Source organism: Emiliania huxleyi, assembly GCF_000372725.1.
Source record: "Emiliania huxleyi CCMP1516 unplaced genomic scaffold EMIHUscaffold_90, whole genome shotgun sequence".
NCBI classification, from domain to species: Eukaryota; Haptophyta; order Isochrysidales; family Noelaerhabdaceae; genus Emiliania; species Emiliania huxleyi.
In genome coordinates, this window is record NW_005195300.1 from 223,816 (window position 1) to 245,021 (window position 21,206).

Here is a 21,206-nt window from a genome sequence, read left to right on the forward strand (position 1 = left end):
AGGCGTGCTGTTGCTGGCGGCCGAGGCGGTGAGCTGCTGGTGATGTCGCCCTGAGGGTGGTTGAGGTAGCCCGCGCCTCGTAAATCAAGCTGCGCACACAACGCGGCCAAAGGATATCCACCTCGAGAACCTCGAGAGAAGCTGCGCTCGGAGGCAAAATTCTTTTCAACGCGGCGAGGGCGGTCGAGTGCAGGGAGCTAAGTGCCTCGCCGTCCTCGCAGGAGTCGCTTAGGCGACTCCCGTGGTGTACCTGTGTTAGTGCCAGTGCGCGCCAGTCCCGTGCCCAGTGTCGTGCGAGGGAGTGCCTGTGATAGTGCTAGCACGCGCCAGTTCGCACCTGTGTCGAGCCTGTCTGCCGGGCTGGTATTCTTTTCTTTCCCCACCGCGTTTCAGAAGCAATCCTTGTCCCGCGTCTCACCCTGCTTTGTGGTCCTCCTTTGAAGACTGTCCTCTACAGCAAACAGGCGCACACACGCCACCGCTCCGCGCTCTCGCACTCTCAACAGCCTCGTCAGGTCGACTCGCACAACGCTTACCTTGCGTGCCGTCTCTGCACCCACCGCGCCATGTCGGCGTCGCTCGCCCCGCCTCTGCACCTCTCTCTCTCTCCCTCCCTCTGCCACACCGCAATGCTCAAACCCAAGCACATCGTGTCTAATCAGCATCGTCTTCCCGCAGAACTCGCATGCTTAAACCTACCATCGAGCGCTCAAGCTCGGTCGCATCGGTGCCGTCTCCGCTCCGGCCACGCCTCGAGCGCTCAAGCTCGGTCGCATCGGTGTCGTCGCCGCGCAGTTCGTGCTCACATGGCCGGGCCCTTCTGATCTCTGTCGTCGCCCTTCTGATCTCTGTTGTCGCCAACGCGGTGTTGGGCTGGGTGGTTCTCACGCTCGTACGCACAACGGCGCCACCCATCCCTCCTCCGCAGCAGCCGCGCCTCGCGGTGTCGCCGCAAGGCTCCACCGAACAACTGCCTCTGACTCCGCCACCACCACCGACTGTGCGGCAGTCAGCCGCCCGCCCTCTGCCGGCCAGCCCTCCGCTGCCGCCACCACCGCCACAGGAGATTCAGCGCCGCGAGAGGGAGAAGATTGACCCTCGGCTCGGACTCGGTCGTGCACGCCAGCATCGACCTCGAGGGTCCGTCGCAGGGCGTGGCAGGATGTACGATATGCGGGACCGGGGTGCAGCCAACAACAGCATACATTTGTGGTTCCACCGACACGTGCATAAGACTGGAGGCACTACTGTGCGCGGCATCATGGCTTCGCTTAACAAACGTGGGGATGCCATAGTGCGGAGAGGGAACGCCCCCTGGTCGGCAGGACTCCGGCACGCGGTGTGCATCACCGGCTCCGAGCGGTCCTTCTCGGAGATCGGCCTGAACGTGAAGGCTGGGGTGGAGGACCTTCTCTCGACGCCCAACGGCACCAGTGTCTTTTTTGGCGTCCGGCCCGTGAATGAGAGCTGGACGCACCTTCGGCGGCTCCTTCCGCTGGCCGACGTGGAGCCACAGGGCAGCTGGTGCCGCGAAGCGCCCGTTGAGACGCCGAAATGGTACCAATGCTCCAACCGTGGCCGTGTCGACTGCCGTCGCAACTTTGTCCAGTCCCTCTGCGACCTGATGCACTGCGAGCACATGATCAGCGCACACGAGGTGCGCGAAGGACGCCCCTTCGACTCGGTCATGCGCGTGCGCCCTGACGCCATCTGGGAGTCACGCCTCGACTTCCCTTGGCCACTCGACAACCGCTCGGTCTACGTGCCCTACATGGAGGCCAGGGTCGGGCGGCCGCCGCGCTCGGGGGTCAACGATCACATGGCGCTGGGCGGCCGGCTGGCGATGCGCCTGTACCTCACTCGCATCCGCTACGCCACGATGAACGCCACGGAGATCCAGGCCGGGCTCCCGTTTGCATTTGCGCCGCCGGCCACCTCTGAGCTCTTTCTGCGCGCAACCTTGCAGCGCGACCACGTCGTGGTCAAGCCGCTCGGGGGCTGGGCCTACTGCATGCTGACCAAAAACTCGCTCATGCTGCAGGGCAAGCACTCATGCGTCAAACGCTGGCAGAGGAGCCAGCGGTGCGGCAGCTTGGAGTGCCCGGTGGTGCTCAACGGGTGCTTTTGCCACAACGCGACGTGCAGCAGCCTCGCAGCCAACCGCAAGCTAAAAGACCCCGCTGGGTGCTCGGACGTCGAGGGCAGACAGCTCCTACCCGACCTGCTAAACATGTCGACGCGCTCGTCAAGCCCGCCCAGGGGCAACCGCTCGTCGCCTCGTGGCGGCCACCGCCACCATATGACGATCGGCCGTCGATCCCGAAGGGTCGTCGGTTGAGCTAGGGAGCCTGGCGATGGACGCCACCGCGACCCCTCGTGGCATCTCTCTCGCCGTCGGCGAGCTGGGGGCTCGCGGACGGCCGACTTTCTATATGACCAGTAGGACAGCCGTGAGTGTGAATCAGATAAGGAGTTTGCGTCCGTCCACCGTCTTCGTGGACGTCTGTCCTCGTGACACCCACACCCCACACGGCCTGTCTTGCTTCTGTCGTACCGGTATCAGCCTCACTTTTGAGCATCCGGGACGATCCTGCCATATCCATACCGCGACGTGCGGGCTGCGCTCAGGGCTGCAGCAGCGCCGCTCAGGGCCACGCCGTCGCCAGGAGAGGCGGGCGGCCCGACGGGCAGCGCTTCCGGCATGGTTCTGGCAGAGGTTTCGCCGTCCGGGGACGGCGGGGTGGCCGCGGGGGCTGAGACGGAGGTCGAGCGCATCGTCGAGCTCCTCGTGGTAAAGCGGGGCGGGAAGTCCCTTGTCCTATCATTTGGAGACGATCAGCTGGCTGTTGTCGCCGAGGCTATGGTTGGCCACGGGACGAGCGCCGCGGAGTTGCGGGAGAACATGCTCGGCGACGCGAGCATGGTCGACGCCGTCTCGCCGTACTTTGCGAGAGCCGCCGACATGGACACGCTGCCGCCCGGGCGGCAGGCAGTCCTCCGGGCGTGGTGGCTTGGGGCCGCCCAGGCTGGAGGCACCCTGCAGGTGGCCCGATCGGCGAGCGCCCCGCCGGGGCGCGTCGCGTCGGCGCCGGCGGCAGCGGAGGAGTCCGCCCTGACCGAGGTACAGGTCGCCGAGCTGGCCAAGCAGAATCTCAGCGCGGCAGGCGCGCTCGCACTTAGCGTCTCCCTCCTCACCGGGTACGTAGTCACAGACAAGGACCTGGCGAGCGGGGGAGCGGTCTTCGAGGGCGCAGTCTACGGCCGGAACCTGTGGACACTCAAGTGCGTGCGACAGGCCAAAGACGACCCGGGCAGCCTCCACCATGCCCTCAAATCTGTGGCGAGCGGAGCCAGGTCGTCCAGCATCTCCGCAATCTGGGCAAAGACTACCGGGAGAGGGATATGCTGGCCGAGGCCTCACTCATCCTCGAGTTCTCGTCTGGACTGGGCGACATCACGGAGGCAAGCAGTTCTTCACCTACATCGAGCGATTTTTCCGCAAGTACCCGGGGCGCGGCCTGCCGGAGCTGCCGCTCGACCGCATCCTTCGCGACGACGTCTACCGCGAGCATGAGAGGTCAGTCGAGTCGTATGGGAATTCCGGGAAGCGGTGCGAAGAAAGAAGAACTCTTAAAGAAACAAAGAATTCCCATACGAGTTGGTGTCGACCTGACTGTTGTTCATCTTTCTACATACATACATACATACATACTAGAATAAGCATCTCGAAAGAAGAAAAGCGAAGCGAAGAATCAGTCACCAGCCTCCGTCCTCCCATCCCTCCCTTGGGTTGTCTTACTAGCATCCTTCCATTCAATCATAGAGGTGTGCCTTATATGGTGAGGAGTCGGCCGCTCTCGAGCACACGGCGCCCGCCTCGCCCCCACGCACGCACGAGCGGGCACGACCAGGGAAGCAAGTTCATCTGCGTCACCGCCATGCCATGCCCCAGCTGCGGCCCGTGCTTCGCCTCGAGTGCATTTAGCAGTGCCGCCTGGCCCGCGAGGCCGATCCGGTTGAACGAGACGTTCACACGACATCCTTGACCCGCGGCCGGGAGGGCAGCCGCGAGTGCCATCGCGCCCTCGTCGCCCACGTCGCACAAGACCAAGTTCAGCCCATGCGACGGCTTGCCCGTCGCCAGCGTCGCAGCTAGCGCCACGGCTCCCTCCTCCCCAATAGGCGTGGAAGCGACGTTGAGCATCTGCAGCGCCGGCGCCACGCCGCGATGGAACACGCCGCAAAGCACGCCGACGCCGCGCGCGCCGTAACGGTTTGACCCTACGTAGAGAGTCTCAAGCGCCGAGAGCGCGCCATCCTCGAGCGCCGCCGCAAGCTCCGCCACGCCCTCGTCGTCGAGGCGATTCCCAGCGAGGGCGAGGGTCCGGAGGCTCTCGCAATGGTTTAGCGCCTCCGCCAGCAGCGCCGGGCTAGTCCACGCGTCGCCACGCACGAGCGGCAGACCGATGTAGTAGAGCTTCTCGACCGTGCCCAGCACGGCCTTCGCCGTCCTTTCGTAGAGCGCGAGCACGGTCGACGAGTCGGCGCCGTTAGTGAAGCGGCAAGCGGCGAGCAGCGTCGCCATGCGCTCTGGAGCCGTGGGGAGCCGCCGCTGAGCGCCGCCGTCGTCGCTGGCGACGTCGATGACGAGCTTCCACTTGGCAAAGCCCAGAGTTGAGAGCTTTGCGCCCAGCTCTGCCGAGCACCGCTCGAATGTCGTCCAGCCGCGAGCGTCGTAGGTCCGGCTCCGGTCAAAGCCGGCGGGCAGCTCGTCGGGCAGCTGCGTGAGCAGCACAACCGTGACCGAGGCGTGCGCGTACCAGAGGTCCTAATGCGGAATGTAAAGCCAACGTGCCGTGAGAGCGGTGCACATGATGAGGCGCTATCCGGGAGAGATAGCGGGAAGGGTCGGCGTGTGCTCACCATCGTGTTGTCCAGCATGCGATCGAAAGCGGCCTTCTCCTCGCCCGATCGGCTCGCCTCATACGCGTGCTGCTCGGCAAACAGCAACGGGTCCTTCTGGTAGCCCGAGCACCAGTCCAGAAACACGCCCTGCGCGAGCCAGGAAGGGAGTAGCGGTGAGGAGAGTAATGGTGGGCATGAGGCGCGGGAGAGGCAGCTCACCATGTCCGAGAAGCCGTAGTCGCGGCACGCGCCGAGCAGGCCTCGCCCGCCGTAGAGGCCCCGCAGCTTGCGGGAGAGCAGCTGGAGCTGGCGGCCCTCACGATCTGGATGCGCCGCTTCGAGCCAGCAGTAGGAGACGGAGATGATCGGGAGAAGGCGGTCGGGGTTGCGCTTGCGGCCGAACACACTCGCAACATAGGCGAGAAAGGACGAGTGGGAGGGCTCCTTGGTCAAGCGCTCTAAGGCTTCCTCAAATCCGGCGGTGTTGAAGCCGCGCCTGGCGCCTTGCTCGATCCGCCTCAGCTGAGCAGCGCTTAAGAAGGCCTCCTCCGGCAGGTCCTGCCGCCGCGGGAGCACGCCGCCCCCCTCTGCCAGCGCCATGAGCCAGTTCAGACTGATCAGCCGCACATCGCCCGGCCGGACCTTGTCGCCGTCGCCCTCGAGGGCAGCCCAGATGGAGTCGTGCTCGCGGTAGCGGGCGCCGTCGTTGGTGTTTGCGCGCGATCGTTCGCGAGTGTGAAGACCGGACTCGGTGTCGGGGAGCGTCAGACGGCGGTAGGGGAGCTGTGAGGCGCGTCGGCAGAGGCTGTAGACGGTGAGGATGAGAGGACTCCGGAGGAAGAGACCCTCGACGAGTGCTGTCGCGAGGAGTAAGACGGCAATCGGCAGGTCGACAACGAGCACCATCGGAATCAGATACGGAAGGCGACGCCAGGCGAGGAGGGCGGGAGGCACGCCGACAGCAGCGTCGGAGCTGCAGAGGCCGAGCGCGAGAGGTGGTGCGTGGAGAAGGTGGAGTGGAAACAGAATCAAATGGAAGGCAGGCGAGACCACGAAGCCCACGAGGGTCACAACGCACGAGCGCAGCAGGCGGGCGGTGAGACCCATGCAGCAACAGAGCAGCAGAAAGCTGCAAGAAATGGCGTGACAAACAGGCGGGTCGGCGACTCGTTTTCCATGAATTCTTTTTTCGAATTGGGTTTGCGACGAGGTGTATTCTTGAGCGACTACTTTTTTTCGCGGGCCTCCCACTCCCACAACTACCGCGCGCTAAATACAAGGGCGGTGGCGGTGGGGAGGGAGGGTGGCAGGTGGAGAGAGAAGTGTCGGGATAAGCGATGGTGAAGGCATGGAGGAAGTACGCGAGAGAGATCGGCGGAAGTGGAGGTGTGGGTTGCTGCTACGTTCCTAAGATAGCGACAGTGAATTAGTGCTGATAACGGGACTGCGATACGTGTGCGCGCGTGTAGGCTCAGGCCTGTCAGCGCAGCGCAGCGTTTGAGTGAGGTGGGGCGGGATGGCGAGGAGAGAGATAGTGTCAGTAGCGGAGGAGGGTGTTGGGAGGCCGTCTGGGTCTAGTTCGGCGCTGCCGTCGGTCGCGAGGTCAGTGACGTAAGCTGAAGAAATCTCGGGGACGGTGGTGTCCGATATGATTATCATTGGGTGATGAATGACAGAGGAGATGCGGGTTTGGGAGGGTATGGCTTCACTAGTCGTTGGAGTTAGCCGAATGATCACGCGCGCGTGCAGGCGAACAGGGTAAGGGAGGCACCTTTGCGACGCCGCGAATCCAGTCGATCTGCGCGCACGGCGGTAGAGCGAGGGTCGAGTCGATCGGCGTCCAGATGTCGTTCTGCAGGTACTGATACGGCGCCTCTGGGTCGCAGCGGCTCTTGTGGTGCGCGTCACCCACGAACCAGTGGCGTGACGTTCTGAAGTCGGCGTAGCTGGCATTCGATGGACTTGTAGCTGCGGGCACCGACGCGGATCTCGTTGATCTTCGCGCCGCTCTGGTACGAGTGCAGCAGTAGGCGGTCCTTCTCGAGAGTCCACGGCGGAGTGAACTCAATCGTGGTCAGTACTGTTATGTATATGCACTCTGCCCCCTATGCATTCGCATCGTGATATGCATCCTTACCGATCCATAACCTTAGCGCCTATACATTTACGTATTTGCAAAATACGTCGCCCTCTCCCACCCTCCCGCGTCGCGGCGCGTGAATGCATAACACAGATACATAATACATAGGCGAATGGATGCGCATTACGACCGAGTGTCACAAAACTCCTATGAATTATGTATTATGCATTTGCATTACGCACTGGGAGTCCACATCGTGTGTTATGTATTACGTATTACGTATTACGTATTGTGTATTACGCACTGCCACTGGGAGTCAACATCGTCTGTTATGTATTATGTATTACGTATTATGCGTATTATGCACTACGCACTGGGAGTCCACATCGTCTGTTATGTATTACGTATTACGTATTATGTATTATGTATTACGCACTGGGGGACGTGGGAGTCCACATCGTATGTTTCCTGCGGCTGATGCACATGCGCAACCGCTACACGGCCGGCATGCCGTTCCACCCCTAGGCTGCGGTTCAGCGTCTATTACGTGTACATGTACGTGTGTATTGAATATTGTTCAACGGGGTTGAGAAACCTAAGTAACGTGTAGACCGGCGAGATGGGGCGCAGCCCCAGCGAGCTCGTTTTTAGAGCGAGCGCAGCGAGCCGATAGAATAGAAAAGGTAGGGTTAGTCTTAACCCGGTCGGTGATAAGCCCGGAAATATATGTGACAAGAAGACCCCCAGCGAGCTCCGCTGTTGCCAGTGCACATACAACCCTAGCCAACTTATGGCAGCCCGAGCGGCAGCGCCAGTGCGCGCACATAAAGGGGGGTGGGTGGGGGGTTAGGGGGTGGCTGTCGAGGGCTATGCCCGAGTCTGTTGTTACCAGCGCACATACAACCCTAGCCAACTTATGGCAGCCCGAGCGGCAGCGCCAGTGCGCGCACATAAAGGGGGGTGGGTGGGGGGTTAGGGGGTGGCTGTCGAGGGCTATGCCCGAGTCTGTTGTTACCAGCGCACATACAACCCTAGCCAACTTATGGCAGCCCGAGCGGCAGCGCGAAGTTAGGGTCTGGGCCGAGGGGGGGGGGGGGGGTTAGGGCTGCATGCTGCGGAGCGGACTCCCCCCCCAGCTCTCACACACAACCCGGCGGAGGGTTGCGGCGCTTGAATACACAATACGGATACGTAATGCGTAGTACATAGCCCTCTCCGGCGGGCTTTCGGCGCTTGATACATAATACGGATACGTAATGCGTAGTACATAGCCCTCTCCGGCGGGCTTTCGGCGCTTGAATACACAATACGGATACGTAATGCGTAGTACATAGCCCTCTCCGGCGGGCTTTCGGCGCTTGATACATAATACGGATACGTAATGCGTAGTACATAGCCCTCTCCGGCGGGCTTTCGGCGCTTGATACATAGTACGGATACGTAATGCGTAGTACATAGCCCTCTCCGGCGGGCTTTCGGCGCTTGATACATAATACGGATACGTAATGCGTAGTACATAGCCCTCTCCGGCGGGCTTTCGGCGCTTGATACATAATACGGATACGTAATGCGTAGTACATAGCCCTCTCCGGCGGGCTTTCGGCGCTTGATACATAATACGGATACGTAATGCGTAGTACATAGCCCTCCCACGTGCAGGCGCCGCTGAGTGATACATAATACGGATACGTAATGCGTAGTCCATAGCCCTCCCACATGCAGGCGCCGCTGAGTGATACATAATACGGATACGTAATGCGTAGTCCATAGCCCTCCCACGTGCAGGCGCCGCTGAGTGATGCATAATACGGATACGTAATGCATAGCTCATAGCGCCAATGCGACATCGGCAGCGCTGCACTGTTTGCTGAGACATAAAGGCGAAAACATCGTACGTATTGCATAAGACACGCTATGGACTATGCATTCGCGCGACGTCTGACCCTGCCAATGCATAGGCAGGACACACGGGTGCATATAGGGCCGGTACGTATACATAACAGTACTGACCACGTCTCAGTGAACTTTGAGTTCACCGGCACGTTTTTTCGCGAACTCAAAACGGCAAGACCCACCTGGGGCGTGGGGGTTTGGCCCTCTCACTGAAAACACCGTGCGGAACGAGAAGTCATCGCACCACCACCCTAGGCAGCACAAAGCCGCGCCAGATGTCCGCCAGCTCTGGAGCCGCTCCCTCGCGGCCCTCGAAGCGCTCCTCGTCCCAAGCGATCAGGTAGCCCAGCCGCATCACCTCGACCGCCCGCTTGCGAGCCGCCTCCGGGAAGAGCTCGTGCGACTGCGGCGACCACTCCGCCGCCTTGAGGATGAGCCTGCCCACCTCCACCGCCTCGGCCGCTGGCAGGTTGGCCGGCCTGAGGGAGGGCAGAGGCGGGGATGTTCTGAGAGGATCCGGCGAGTGGGGGAGAGACCATTGCATTGCGCGCCTCAGTGCGAGTGCCTTGGCCTCCCCCGCCACGCGCACGCCGAAGCGGCACGTCGAAGCGCTTGCGGAGACGACGACGCCGACCTTGCCGTTCATCGAGGGCCGCGAGACGAGAGAGTGGATCGCGACGGTGGAGCCGACGGCCGCAGCGGTCGGATCCGACTCGCTCCACGAGCAGAGGACGCGCGCCCGCTCGAGGGCGGAATGCTCGCCGGCGAGCGGGTCTGCGCCGCCGCGCAGCAGCGCCCGCGCCCGGTCGACGGTGAGCGCCTGCAGAAGAGAGACAATGGGCGTGAGGACATATGCGCTCACGCCTTCGGCCGCTAGTCTGGGGCACGCCTCGAGATGCTGGAGCGGCGTCCAGCCGCGGCTGGCGACCAACCAGGCGGCGAGGTGCGTCGGCGTGGCCTTCATAGTTTGCAGCCTCCTCGGGCGTGCCAAAGGGCGTTGCGGCGCGGGAGGCGCCATAGGAGGAGAGGAGCTTGGCGACCTCGAGGTGGCCACTGTAGCACGCGGCGAACAGCGGCGTGCCGCCATCGTCCTTGGCTTGGTTGACCGCCGCGCCAGCCTCGAGGAGCAGCCGGGTGCACTCGGGGTGGCCCTCCTGGCACTCAATGAACAGCGGCGTGACGCCTTCAGGTCTCCTCGGTTGACCTCCCATCCCGCCTGCCAGGTAGTCGATACACTCGAGCAATCTCGCCGGCCGGCGAGGCACGGACAAGACCGTGTGTGGGGTCTAGTGAGGTGTCTATGGACGCCCTCCTCAGAGGCTAGCTGCCTACTGCTAGCCCTATCTCGCACTCACGGGCAGTGACAATTCAATGGGTGAGTGTTTGCGAGCAGAGGCGCGTGGGCTAAATCTAGGCCGCACGTCGTGGCACTATGACGAAGTTAGACGTGCGGCCGCAGCGCGCCCGCCCCAGGCTCGGCGGTGCGCGCGTGTTAGCGAGAAAGTTGCGGGTAGAGCCATGCCCGACTTTTCGAAGGTGAGGCCTCTGCGACGAGTGCCGGCCGGCCCGCGCTGCGGAGCCACACCCTTCGAGCCGCGTCCCGTCGGCACCGTCCCTGAGTGTGTCCCGCCTTGGCGGCACACACTCTCGACGAGGACAGTCCGGCCTACGGGAACGTGTCGCGCGCCGGCGACGGTTGCGGCGTGGTGGTTTGAGTACGACGCGAAGATGGCACGACCACCGCCCTGCATCGCAGGCCGGGCAAGGAGGGGCCTGCTCCCGTTCCGCGAGAACAGGAGGTCTCCCCCCCTCCCCGGCCTGAGCAGCGACGGGTGGAAGGCAGCCCCTTGAGTCGAGGGCGGCGCGACCATTGTGCCGCGTCAAAGGCCAGAGGCCCCGGTCAGCACAGATGGTCGCGCCGCCCCGCTCCGCCCCGCCCGCCGCCGCGCCGCGCCCTCGCCCGACGATTATTAATGCCCCCGACTGAATACCTCCCCCCAACGGAATTCTGGAATACAGACTATTAATAATTAATCACTCCAGGAGCAGTGCCGCCGCGTCGCCGCCGCCGTCCGCGCGCCGCCGCCACCGTCCGCGCGCCGCCGCCAGCCCGTGTGCTGCTGCAGCCGCCTCCGCCGCCGCCGCCCTCCTCCGCGGAGTCCGCAGTGCCCTCGCGCCCGGCGGCGCCCGCGGACAAAACCAGTCATAAAACCATGAGCCGGTTTTGCAGAGCGTACAAGATCTGCATGACTCCGTGGCACGATCGGCCGGCGTTCGAGCCGGCGCTCGTGAGAGAGAGAGAGAGAGAATTCTTGATACGAAACCACGACGACACACACCAGTCGACTCGTATCGGTTGCCTCCATGAACGGCGGAGCTATTCTCGCGTCCACACCACACCTGGCTCCAACGTGGACACGCCCATAGCTGGGGACACTACTAGGTCACGCATGGCATCCAGAAGTTTTATCTCTGGGCCCCGAAAGGCATCTCTAGCAGCGTCGTTACGCATGCGCCCTCCCCTCCTGGGCGCATACGCCTCACGTCTCGACAGAGCATAAGCCCTTGGCGTGTGACGAGACGAGTTCTTCGCCATCGCAGCGAGCAGCAAGCCACTCTCCGCAGCAGCCGGAGGCCTCGCCGCGGCACTGGCTGCGCCGCGGTCCCGCACCCGTCGACGAAGCTCCCCCCGCGGAAGACCGCGCGTAGCGACGCCTTGACGATCGAGATGAGCGCGCTTGAAGCTCGCCCACCTACTGCGCTCGTGTTAAACATCAAAATAAAAAGAAAATAAAAAGAAATGGTGCGTTACTGCAAGCGAGACGCGATTGTGTGCTCGAGGCCCCAGCAGGTGCTCGAGCCGCCAAGCATGGCGCATGCTATCTCAACTACGTGGGCGCGTATAATGCGGTCAAACCTCAAACGATCGATAAAGCTGACAAACGACGCTGCGTCCGAGAGTGAGTCTGACTCGGAGTCCGACTCCTCCAACGGCGAGCGCGAAGAACTGCCGCCGCCGGCGCCACCAGGTGGGCCCCGCTTGAGTCCGTCGGAGAAGGCGGCTGCGGACAAGGCGGCTGTGGACAAGGCGGCTGCGGACAAGGCGGCTGCGGACAAGGCGGCTGCGGACAAGGCGGCTGCGGACAAGGCGGCTGCGGACAAGGCGGCTGCTGAGAAGGCGAATGCCGACAGGGTAGCTGCACTGCTGGCGGCTGCCGAGAAGACGGCTGCGGACAAGGCGGCTGCGGACAAGGCGGCTGCTAAGAAGGCGAATGCCGACAGGGTAGCTGCACTGCTGGCGGCTGCCGAGAAGACGGCTGCGGACAAGGCGGCTGCGGACAAGGCGGCTGCTAAGAAGGCGAATGCCGACAGGGTAGCTGCACTGCTGGCGGCTGCCGAGAAGACGGCTGCGGACAAGGCGGCTGCGGAGGCGGCTGCTGACAGGGCAGCTGCGCTCCTGGCGAGTGCGGAGAAGGCCGCGGCGATTGAGGCTGCGGGCGAGGACGCGCCCTCCGACCGCGCCACGCCGATCTCGACGCCGCCGCCCGCCCTCGAGGTGTGGCGCGCGCGCGAGGCGGCGGGCGCGCTCTCAGCGTGGCAGCTGCAGCAGGAAGTGCTGCGCGCCGCCGGCGAGGGCGGCCGTGACGAGATGGCGGCTGTGGAGGGCCTTGCCGGCTCCAGCGGCGGTGCGGCGGCGGCGGCGATCAGGCCTGACGTGGCCGTGCTGCTGCGGCGGCTCGCCGCGGTGAGCACAGATGAGACGCTCGGCCAGACGCTCCGGCTCCTCCTGCACGCGACCGAGCCGGCGGGCGGTGGAGCGCTTGTCGCGCCGCCCGCACCGCCGTCACACGCATCGCCGCTGCCAGGCAGCGGCAGAAGCGCCCTCCCGCCGTATCTCGCGCCGCCGCCGCCGGGCCGTGTGAGCTCCGCCGCCGCCGTCTCGGCCGAGGCGCCGCCGCCCGTGGCCCTGTTCACGATTGAGAGTAGCGAGGCGCCGCCGCCGTCCGCGCCGCCACCACCGCCGAGTGGAGCGCCGCCGCCGCCGCCGCCGCCGCCGCCAATTGGAGCCCCGCCGCCACCTGCACCGCCGCCACCGCCGCCGATTGGCGCGCCGCCGCCGCCGCCGCCCCTCGCCGCCGGCGCCCCGAATGGTGGCGGCGGCGGGCCGCCGCCGCCACCGCCGCCGCCGCCGCCGCCGGTCGCCAAGGCGAGCGTGCCGATGCGACCCGTGCACTGGGAGAAGCTGGTGGGTGCGCAGCTCGGCTCGTCCGTCTGGGCGAGCGTCGCGCTCGACGCGGTGCCGATTGACCTCGCGCAGACGGAGGCGCTGTTCGCGGTGCCCAAGCCGGCGCCCAAGCCTAACCACGGTGCTGACGGTGGCGGGGGCGGCGGCGCGGCGCGTGGGAGTGCAGCGGCAGTGGCGGGCGGCGGCGGCGTGGGCGGCGGCGGCGTGCCAGCGGCGGCGCCGCTGCACGTGCTCTCGGTCCAGCGCGCGACCAACGTGGGCATCTTCCTGCGCAAGACGTCGAAGCTGCTCTCGCTCGAGCGGTTGTGCGCGGCGATCGTCTCGCTCGAGGCCAGCGTGCTCGAGCCCGAGCTACTCGACTCGGTCTTGTGCAACCTGCCCGCCAAGACTTGGGCAGAGGAGGCCAAGGCGTTGCGTGCGCTCAAGCACGTGCCGCCGTCGAGCCTCGCCGCGCCCGAGCGCTTCTGCTTCGAGATGGCGCGGCTGCCACGGCTGCGGCCGATGCTGCACGCGCTGCGGCAGAAGCACACGCTGCCGCAGGCCCTCGAGCGCGCCACCGCAGCGCTCGCGACCGTCGCCACCGCCGCGCGCCAGCTGATGGACTCACCGAGCCTGCGGCTGCTGCTCGGCTCGGTGCTGGCGCACGGCAACTACCTGAACGCGGGCACAAGGCGCGGCGGTGCGCGCGGTGTCAAGCTCGAAGCGCTCGAGAAGGCGCGCGGCGTCAAGTCCGCCGACGGCCAGCACACGCTCCTCGAGCACGCCTGCGCCACCTGCGGGCTGTGGCGGCACACGCTCACCTCCGAGCTCGGCGGCGTGCGTGCCGCGTGCAAGAAGTCGTGCAAGCTGCCGCTGCTCGATGTGATCCGCATCACCATCCAGGAGCTCGAGGAGGGCGTCAACAGCGTCGCCCAGGAGATCGCGCTCTGCCCTGACCTCGACGCAGACGTCGCCGCCGACGCGTCCGCGCCGCCGCCGAAGCGTGACGGTGGTGAGCCAAGCGAGGAGGAGCGGCAGGTCGCGCTGCGCTTCCGCAGCGCGATGGCTCCATTCCACACCGACATGCGCCGCGGCCTCGACGCGCTCACCGCACACCGCGACGAGACCAAGACGCTGCTCAAGCGCCTCGCCGCCTGGCTGGGCGAGGACCCCAACCGGGCCAACCCTGACAGCATCCTCAAGGTGTGCGCGGACCTCATCGACACGGCGATCGCGTGCGCGCGCGTGTCTGCGGAGGAGCATAAAGTGTAAGCTCACATGTCGACGGTCTCGTCAAGAAGATCGTTGGTGTTGGAAGCCGCCGCCGCCGCCGCCGCCGCCGCCGCCGTCACCACACACCTGCACGCGCCTGCTAATCCTGTGCCAAAGATCAAGGGCGCCTCGATGGGCATCGGCATCAAACGCTTGCCATGAGCTCGGTGCGCGTCGCACGTCGCTCCTCGCACTCGTCCTCGCCGCCGACGACGCCTCGAGGATGGGGGACCTCGTCGCCGAGCTCGCCCACACGTGCGCAGGGCTGCCAAAGTGCCGATGGCAGAGGCGGTGCTCCTCGTCAACGAGGCGAGCGCCTGCGCGCGTGCCATCGAGCAGGAGCTCGCGCTCTGCCCCCTTCCCAGACATTGGTGACGACCTCGCGACTGACGCCGGCGCCGACGCCGGCGCCGACGCGGGCGGGGCGCGGGCGGCGGCGACGCCGGCGCACAGGCCGCGGCGGCGCTGCCGCTCGAGCAGCAGCTCGCGCTTCCGTAGAGCGGCAGGCGCCGGGCACGCCGCCGTTGCCGCTGGCCTCGCCGCGCGACGAGAAGCAGGAGGAGGTGAAGACGACACTCCGCCGCCTCGCCGAATTGTCGGCGAGGACCCAAGCAAGGCTGACCCCGACGCGATCTTCCGCGCCGCCCGGCAGCTCCTCGACGATGCATCCGCGCAGGATCCGTGTTTATTAGGTAGACCCGTGTTTGTTAGGTAGACCTCCTTTCGGCAATTTTGGCTTCGCTGCGCTGCCTGGGGAGAGGTAAGTAGAGTAGAGGTACAGGTAGCCGTGTGTATGTGTCCGGCATGAAAGAAGAAAAAGCGAAGGAGATTTTTGGGATCTTCTTGTGGGAGGGTCCTCTCAGACTGCGGAGATTCTGTCTTAGCACACACAGTGAGTCATTCGGAGTCATTCGATGGCCAGAGTGCGATTGTGTGTGTGCGGGAGTTGGTTTGTCGGGAGGGAGGGGCAGGCTGCTCACCCACGTGCACCGGGCCAGTGCTTGCACTTTGAATGCCGTGGGGCTCCTGCCCGTGTCCGGGCGTGGAGATGCGAGGGTCGCCCCCCCTTGCCCCACCACTTTGTGTGTGTGGAGAAATCTATTTATAAAATGAACTCGGGGGCACGGGACGCGGAGAAATCTACCTTACCTTACCTTACCTCTCATTATTATGAAATGAACTCGGGGGCACGGGACGCGGCACAAACGGGGCACAAACGCCAGGCTACAAAGACGGGGAGGCACGTAGTGACGCAGGGGAGTCTAGGCGACGGCGGCGTCCTCCGACGCCGCGGCGAGCCTGAGCTCGGTCGCAATCTCTTCCGCCGCCGCGAGCTGCAGCGCGACTGACATGCGCTGGGCCTGCAGCGAAAGCCACGACCGCGTCGACCAGCTCGCCTCGTCCTCGTGCTGCCGCTTCGAGAGCTTGTTGCGCACCTTGTCCTTCATCTGGTAGAACAGCCGTTTGACCGCGTTGCACCACCCGCCGAAGGTTTCAAACAGGTACATCTGCACGTCGGTGTCCGAGCGCGAGAGGGCGTGCGCGTAGTCCGCCTTCTTGTACGCCTTACCTCTCAGACCGCGAGTTAGTCGCCCGAAGTTGGTTACACCGTGCGTCCCCGAAACCGCAACGCCACGGACATATGGAGCTCGACCCGGCCGCCCTGATCGAGCGGCTGGCCGAGCTTGATCGCGTCCTTGACAACCAAAGCACTGCTGCGCGGCAGTACGTCTCCCAGCGCAACCGGGCAGCGGGCGATGCCGTGCGCGCCGAGAAGGACATGCGCCGCCGCCGCGATGTCGCCCGCTCGGGTGTCAGGCCAGCAGATGCCGCCGAGATGGCTGAGCTGTCCGCGATCCTGCGAGACGCGCACCGCGCGACGTCGCCGCCGTGGGAGTCGCCCTCGTGGTTCAAGCTTTTCCGCCGCGTGGACGTGAATGGGTCTGGCCTGATCTCTTTTGACGAGTTTGCAAAGATGGTGCGGAGCCTGCTGAAGCTTCCAACGTCCCTGCTCTCCGAGTCGCGCCTCGAGGCGCTCTGGCTCGCCCTCGACGCGGACGGCTCCGGCTTGATCAGTAGCGGCGAGTTTGGAAAGCTCATGCGCATCGGAGCGCCGACGCCGGACTCTGCATCGGCATCAAGGCATTTTGTGTACGGGCGCAACCGGGCAGCGGGCGATGCCGTGCGCGCCGAGAAGGACATGCGCCGCCGCCGCGATGTCGCCCGCTCGGGTGTCAGGCCAGCAGATGCCGCCGAGATGGCTGAGCTGTCCGCGATCCTGCGAGACGCGCACCGCGCGACGTCGCCGCCGTGGGAGTCGCCCTCGTGGTTCAAGCTTTTCCGCCGCGTGGACGTGAATGGGTCTGGCCTGATCTCTTTTGACGAGTTTGCAAAGATGGTGCGGAGCCTGCTGAAGCTCCCAACGTCCCTGTTGTCCGAGTCGCGCCTCGAGGCGCTCTGGCTAGCCCTCGACGCGGATGGCTCTGGCCTGATTAGTAGCGGTGAGTTTGGAGCCTTCTTCAAGCTGTCGTTGCTCGAGAGCAGGAGCGAGCGCGCCAGTATCGCCCGACTGCTGAGGTCGCGGCATTGTGGCGGTGTGGTAGTGTGAGCTGGAGAGCTCAGCATCAGTCGGTTTTGACGCACGTGATGCTCGCACCTCGCAGATATAGTGGGAATATAGTGTAATTACGGGAGGGCGGATCGGGCGATGGGCACCAGACGGCCCCATACGGTGACACACAAAGGACCAGTCCCGCTGCACTACTACGTGCGCGGTATTGGCAGCGCCGCACCGGCGCTGGGTGAAGCGGTAGCATGGCGCGGGCAGCGGCGAGCGTGGCGCCCGCGCAACGGCCAACGCGCGCTCCCCATCGCGGAAAGCCGCGCCCCCCCTCTCGCTAAGTATGTTTTACGCGAATGCGATGGGAGAGGCTGCTCAGCTGCCGGTGCGACCACAGCGACCACCTAGATCATGACCTGCTGCGCCGGTGCGCCGGTCATGATGGCGCCCTTGGAAAGCCTCTTGCCGTTGCTGAGGCGGCCATTCTTGTCGACCCTGCGCTCTTGCGCGGTGATGGACGGCCGCGTGCTGCCCCACGGGCCGGCAGGGATGACGTGCTCGTCCTCGTCGAGATTTCCGTGGTCAGATTGTAATCATCTGTAGCGACCAGGGTGAGGGGTGGGAGTCAGAGTTCGGGGCACAAAGCGCGGAAAAGTGCTGAACGTGCTTGAGAGCGAGGGTTCTCTTCAAGCGTCGTTGGGACTGGCCTGCATAACCCAGCGGAAGAGACCGGTGATGGCGCCCAGCAGGATGGTGCCCGTGATGAAGACGGTGATGTACCCGTCGAAGATGTAGGACGGGTACTGCCTGAAGGCGCCGCGGGCAAACGGCGATGGCCATGGGCATCCTTGTGGGCACAGGCGGCGGCGGATATCCAGGGCCACTCACGGGTTCTTGAAGATGAGGATGGAGAGAATCAGCGTCGAGCTCGAGCGGAGGAAGTCGGACATCAGGTGCAGGAACGCAGAGCCCATATTGACCGCCTGCGAGGCCGCGTGGCGCGGCGCGGGTCGTAGGGGTGCGGTCCGGGGGTGGGGGGGGCGGTACTGGTCTCTTGAGCTCTGACCTCAGACTCGTCGTCCGCCTTCTTTGTTCCCACGAGTTCTCCAACGTCGGCCTGTCCGTAGCTCCTGAAGGCGAACAGCGAGCCGATGTCGAAGAGGAGGCCGAACAGCGCAAAGGCGCAGACGATGCGCGGGTCCACGCCAGTCCACACGCAGGCCGGGGAGCCGTCCTCGAGCGTCGGGGAATCTGCGCCGTCCGCGCAGAGGGGCGCGTTCTCCCACAGCTGCGCGTTCGGGTCGAAGGACTCGACCGCCAACGCGCAGCGCTGGCTTCGCCGGCCAAGCACGGCTCGAGGGGTCGGGAATCACAGTCCCGGTGAAGGCGTCGATTATGGACATGGCGTCGCAGCACGAGCTGTCGAACGCGAACGGGGCAGACCTCGGCGGCAATGTTGAAGCAGTACGAGAGCGCGTCAATCCCCATCGAGACGCAGTCGGCCATGAGCGCGGACGAGTTGGCCGCCCTGGCGGCAAAGACCTGCGCAGTTGTGATGACGGCGAATAGCACCGCGGAGATGGCGAGGATCTTGGCGTTGTCCGAGCACGGCATGTTGCCTGCAATGACAGCACGGAAGTCAGGGGAGCGCGAAGTGAGGGCGAGGGTGGGGCATGCCTCACTGCGTCTAGCGATCAGGGTCAAGCGATCTGGTTCCCCACTGCAGCCTGTTTCGGGACGTACGGTGGTTGACAGTTAGAGCGGTTTGGGGGTGCCCCACCAACCTAATTTCATCAATGGACCATGCTGCGCAATGGGTTGGCGATTCGCGGCAAACCGCATGTCCCGCGGGTCGTTCATGTTAAAAACGCCATTCGTCCTCATGACATATTTCCTGTCCGGCGTGCCGTCCATGTTAATGGGGTGGCGATTCGCGGCAAACCGCATGTCCCGCGGGTCGTTCATGTTAAAAACGCCATTCGTCCTCATGACATATTTCCTGTCCGGCGTGGCCGTCCATGTTAATATGCGGCCCACATGACCGCGCCGGCCGGAGCACCAGATATGGAGCTTCCCTTCTCTGGAGCCAGCGCGCAGGCTGCGCGCTCGCGTGTGTGTTGCGGGCCGCAACGATCGCGTTTGTCTGTTCTTGCGGCCATCATCTCTCCTCCCATTTACCGTGTCTAGATCGTTGTATGTGTCTCTCAAGACACTGATCCGAAGGATCCGGCGGTCAGCACTCTATGCATAACTCAAGAGTCCAGAGCGAGGTTCATTTTTGATGCATTGATTTATTGACGATTTCAAAATTCGGTTTTTGCGTTTCTTCTGATCTCGCTGCACGCGCCGACTGCTTCGTCTCCAAGATGACACATCTGTTGCTCTCTGCCGTGCTCGCGCGGCGGTCCCGGCGCCCCCCGCCCTTGCCGCCCGGTCAGGGGTGGAGAGGCTCAGCGCAGCTTGATGCCGCGCTCCTTGCACACGGCCACCAGCTCAGGCTGCTTCTCGTTGTCCACGCAGAGCTTCTGCGCGTAGAGCGTCTGCTCACGAGGGGAGGCGCGATGAGCGTTGGGCGGGGGAGGGGCGGGTGGCGAGGGGGGCGTCTCGCGCCTTCAAGCTCGGGGCGGCCCCCTCCTTGAGGGCGGCGGCCAGCGCCTTCCAGCCCTTGTCGCCAATCTTGTTGCCGTTGAGAACGAGCGTCTCGAGCCGCGGCGCTGCCCCGCTCGCGAGGACCTCCGCCAGCTGCGCCGCCTCCGCGTCGCCCCAGCCGAGGTAGCCGTAGTGCAGCCCGGTCGCCTTGCCAAACTGCTCCTTGAAGGCGGCCTTGTACAACCCCTTCACCAGCGGCTTGTCGTCCTTGCCGTTGGTGAAGCTCTTCGTCTCCAGCTCCGCCGCAAAGGCAGACGGCAGCAGCGGAGGGCGCCGGCCGCCGCCCTGGATGCAGTCGCCGATGAGGCTGCCGCAGTCGTACCCCACGCCGTCGCGCATCTTGCCGAGGTCGAGCGAGAGGTAGGCGGCCTTTGTCAGGCTCGCCCAGCTGTTCTCGGTGAAGCACCAGCCGCGGTCAAAGTACGCCGCCACGTTGGTGCCCTCGGCCTGGTCCTCCGCCTTGTGGCCGTCTGGGAAGGAGGTCAGCCGCAGCACGTATGTGTGCGGGTGGGAGTAGAGCGTGCCGAGGCAGCCCAGCCCCTGCTTGAAGAGCGCGTTCTGCTCCTCGGTGCGCACGACGCCGTTGGCGGGGTCGGGGTGCTGGTGCAGCGAGCCGAAGTCCCAAAAGACGCCGAGCCGCGGGATGTTAGGATCAGTGAGCAGGGCCTTGAGCGCCCTTGCGACGCGGGAGAGGTTGGCTCCGATCGGGTCGGGGTGGTCCTTGGTCAGCCACGGGTAGGAGAGCGCGGCGACAGGAAGGAACCAACTTGACCATGTCGCCTCGACGAGGTCGGCGAGGGAGAAGAAGGCCTCTTCGGGCAGCGCCTGGCGGTGAGTGAGGGCGCCGCCCGCCTCGGCGTGGCGGATGATCCACTGCGCGTCAAGGAGGGCGACGGCGCCGCTCTCGAGGACCGGCTCCAGGTCGCCGCCACCGTGCTTGCGCCACCGCACCAGCTTCTCCTCGTCCACGCCGAGCTCGGCCGCGGAGGGGAGGGCGGTGGCCGGCTCCGCTTCGGCATTGGCTAAGACGGCCTCTGCCGTTTTCTTGCGTCGGCGAGACATCTTCTTCTCGAACCACGCGCGCATGGACAGCTCGCGATGGTGCTCAACAGCGGCTCGGGCAGCGGCGGACAAACGTGAGCTGAGGGCGTGTCACGAGTGCGATTGTTTTTTGGTCACTTGAGCACTCTCGAGGTTCTCGAGGTGGATATCCTTTGGCCGCGTTGGGTAGCGAGGATTGGTGTAACCCGAGCCACGGAGGCGTGTTTTCTGGCGGCCGACCGTCAGTGCACGGAGTTGCCACTTCTCCGACTGCCCCGGCTAGTTCCCGAGTTTCGCGGGAGTGACCCCATGCGTCAAACCCGAGACCTAGCGCGGGTGGGTTGGAGGGGGCTCGCCCCGTTCCTCCCCATCGGGCCGCATGGGCGGCCACGCCTCGCAGATTCGTTTTCGCGCCTGGGTCAGGCGCGCGGGGCATCCCCCGGGTCGCTCGACCAGCGATCCGAAGAGTGGCCGCTATGCGAGGGAAAGAGCGGGGCCCTCGACGCCTCAGTCCGGCCCTCCGAGGGGGGAAGGGAATTGCGGGGTCCCCACGGGCGCCTCAGTTCGGCCCTCCCGAGGGG

General features: G+C 64.8%; 4 protein-coding genes across 4 annotated transcripts; 3 read left to right on the forward strand and 1 right to left on the reverse strand.

Annotated features, from left to right (window-relative positions):
- Nucleotides 1-1,261: 1,261 nt before the first annotated feature.
- On the forward strand, nucleotides 1,262-3,634 carry EMIHUDRAFT_220259 (hypothetical protein; the record flags this gene model as incomplete). The annotated part of the gene is made up of 5 exons (XM_005757526.1): nucleotides 1,262-2,184; nucleotides 2,629-3,043; nucleotides 3,128-3,337; nucleotides 3,468-3,577; nucleotides 3,619-3,634. 5 exons carry the CDS (start codon nucleotides 1,262-1,264, stop codon nucleotides 3,632-3,634), a joined length of 1,674 nt encoding a protein of 557 aa, XP_005757583.1.
- A 5,479-nt stretch (nucleotides 3,635-9,113) lies between these two features.
- Nucleotides 9,114-10,398, reverse strand: EMIHUDRAFT_220264 (hypothetical protein; the record flags this gene model as incomplete). The annotated part of the gene is made up of 3 exons (XM_005757527.1): nucleotides 9,114-9,357; nucleotides 9,415-9,742; nucleotides 10,326-10,398. The coding sequence occupies 3 exons, from the start codon at nucleotides 10,396-10,398 to the stop codon at nucleotides 9,114-9,116; spliced, it is 645 nt and encodes a 214-aa protein (XP_005757584.1).
- Nucleotides 10,399-11,783: 1,385 nt separating this feature from the next.
- EMIHUDRAFT_107375 (hypothetical protein) lies at nucleotides 11,784-14,375 on the forward strand (the record flags this gene model as incomplete). Its single annotated transcript, XM_005757528.1, has 1 exon — nucleotides 11,784-14,375. The coding sequence occupies one exon, from the start codon at nucleotides 11,784-11,786 to the stop codon at nucleotides 14,373-14,375; it is 2,592 nt and encodes an 863-aa protein (XP_005757585.1).
- A 1,642-nt stretch (nucleotides 14,376-16,017) lies between these two features.
- Nucleotides 16,018-16,983, forward strand: EMIHUDRAFT_220267 (hypothetical protein; the record flags this gene model as incomplete). Its single annotated transcript, XM_005757529.1, has 1 exon — nucleotides 16,018-16,983. The coding sequence occupies one exon, from the start codon at nucleotides 16,018-16,020 to the stop codon at nucleotides 16,981-16,983; it is 966 nt and encodes a 321-aa protein (XP_005757586.1).
- Nucleotides 16,984-21,206: the final 4,223 nt, after the last annotated feature.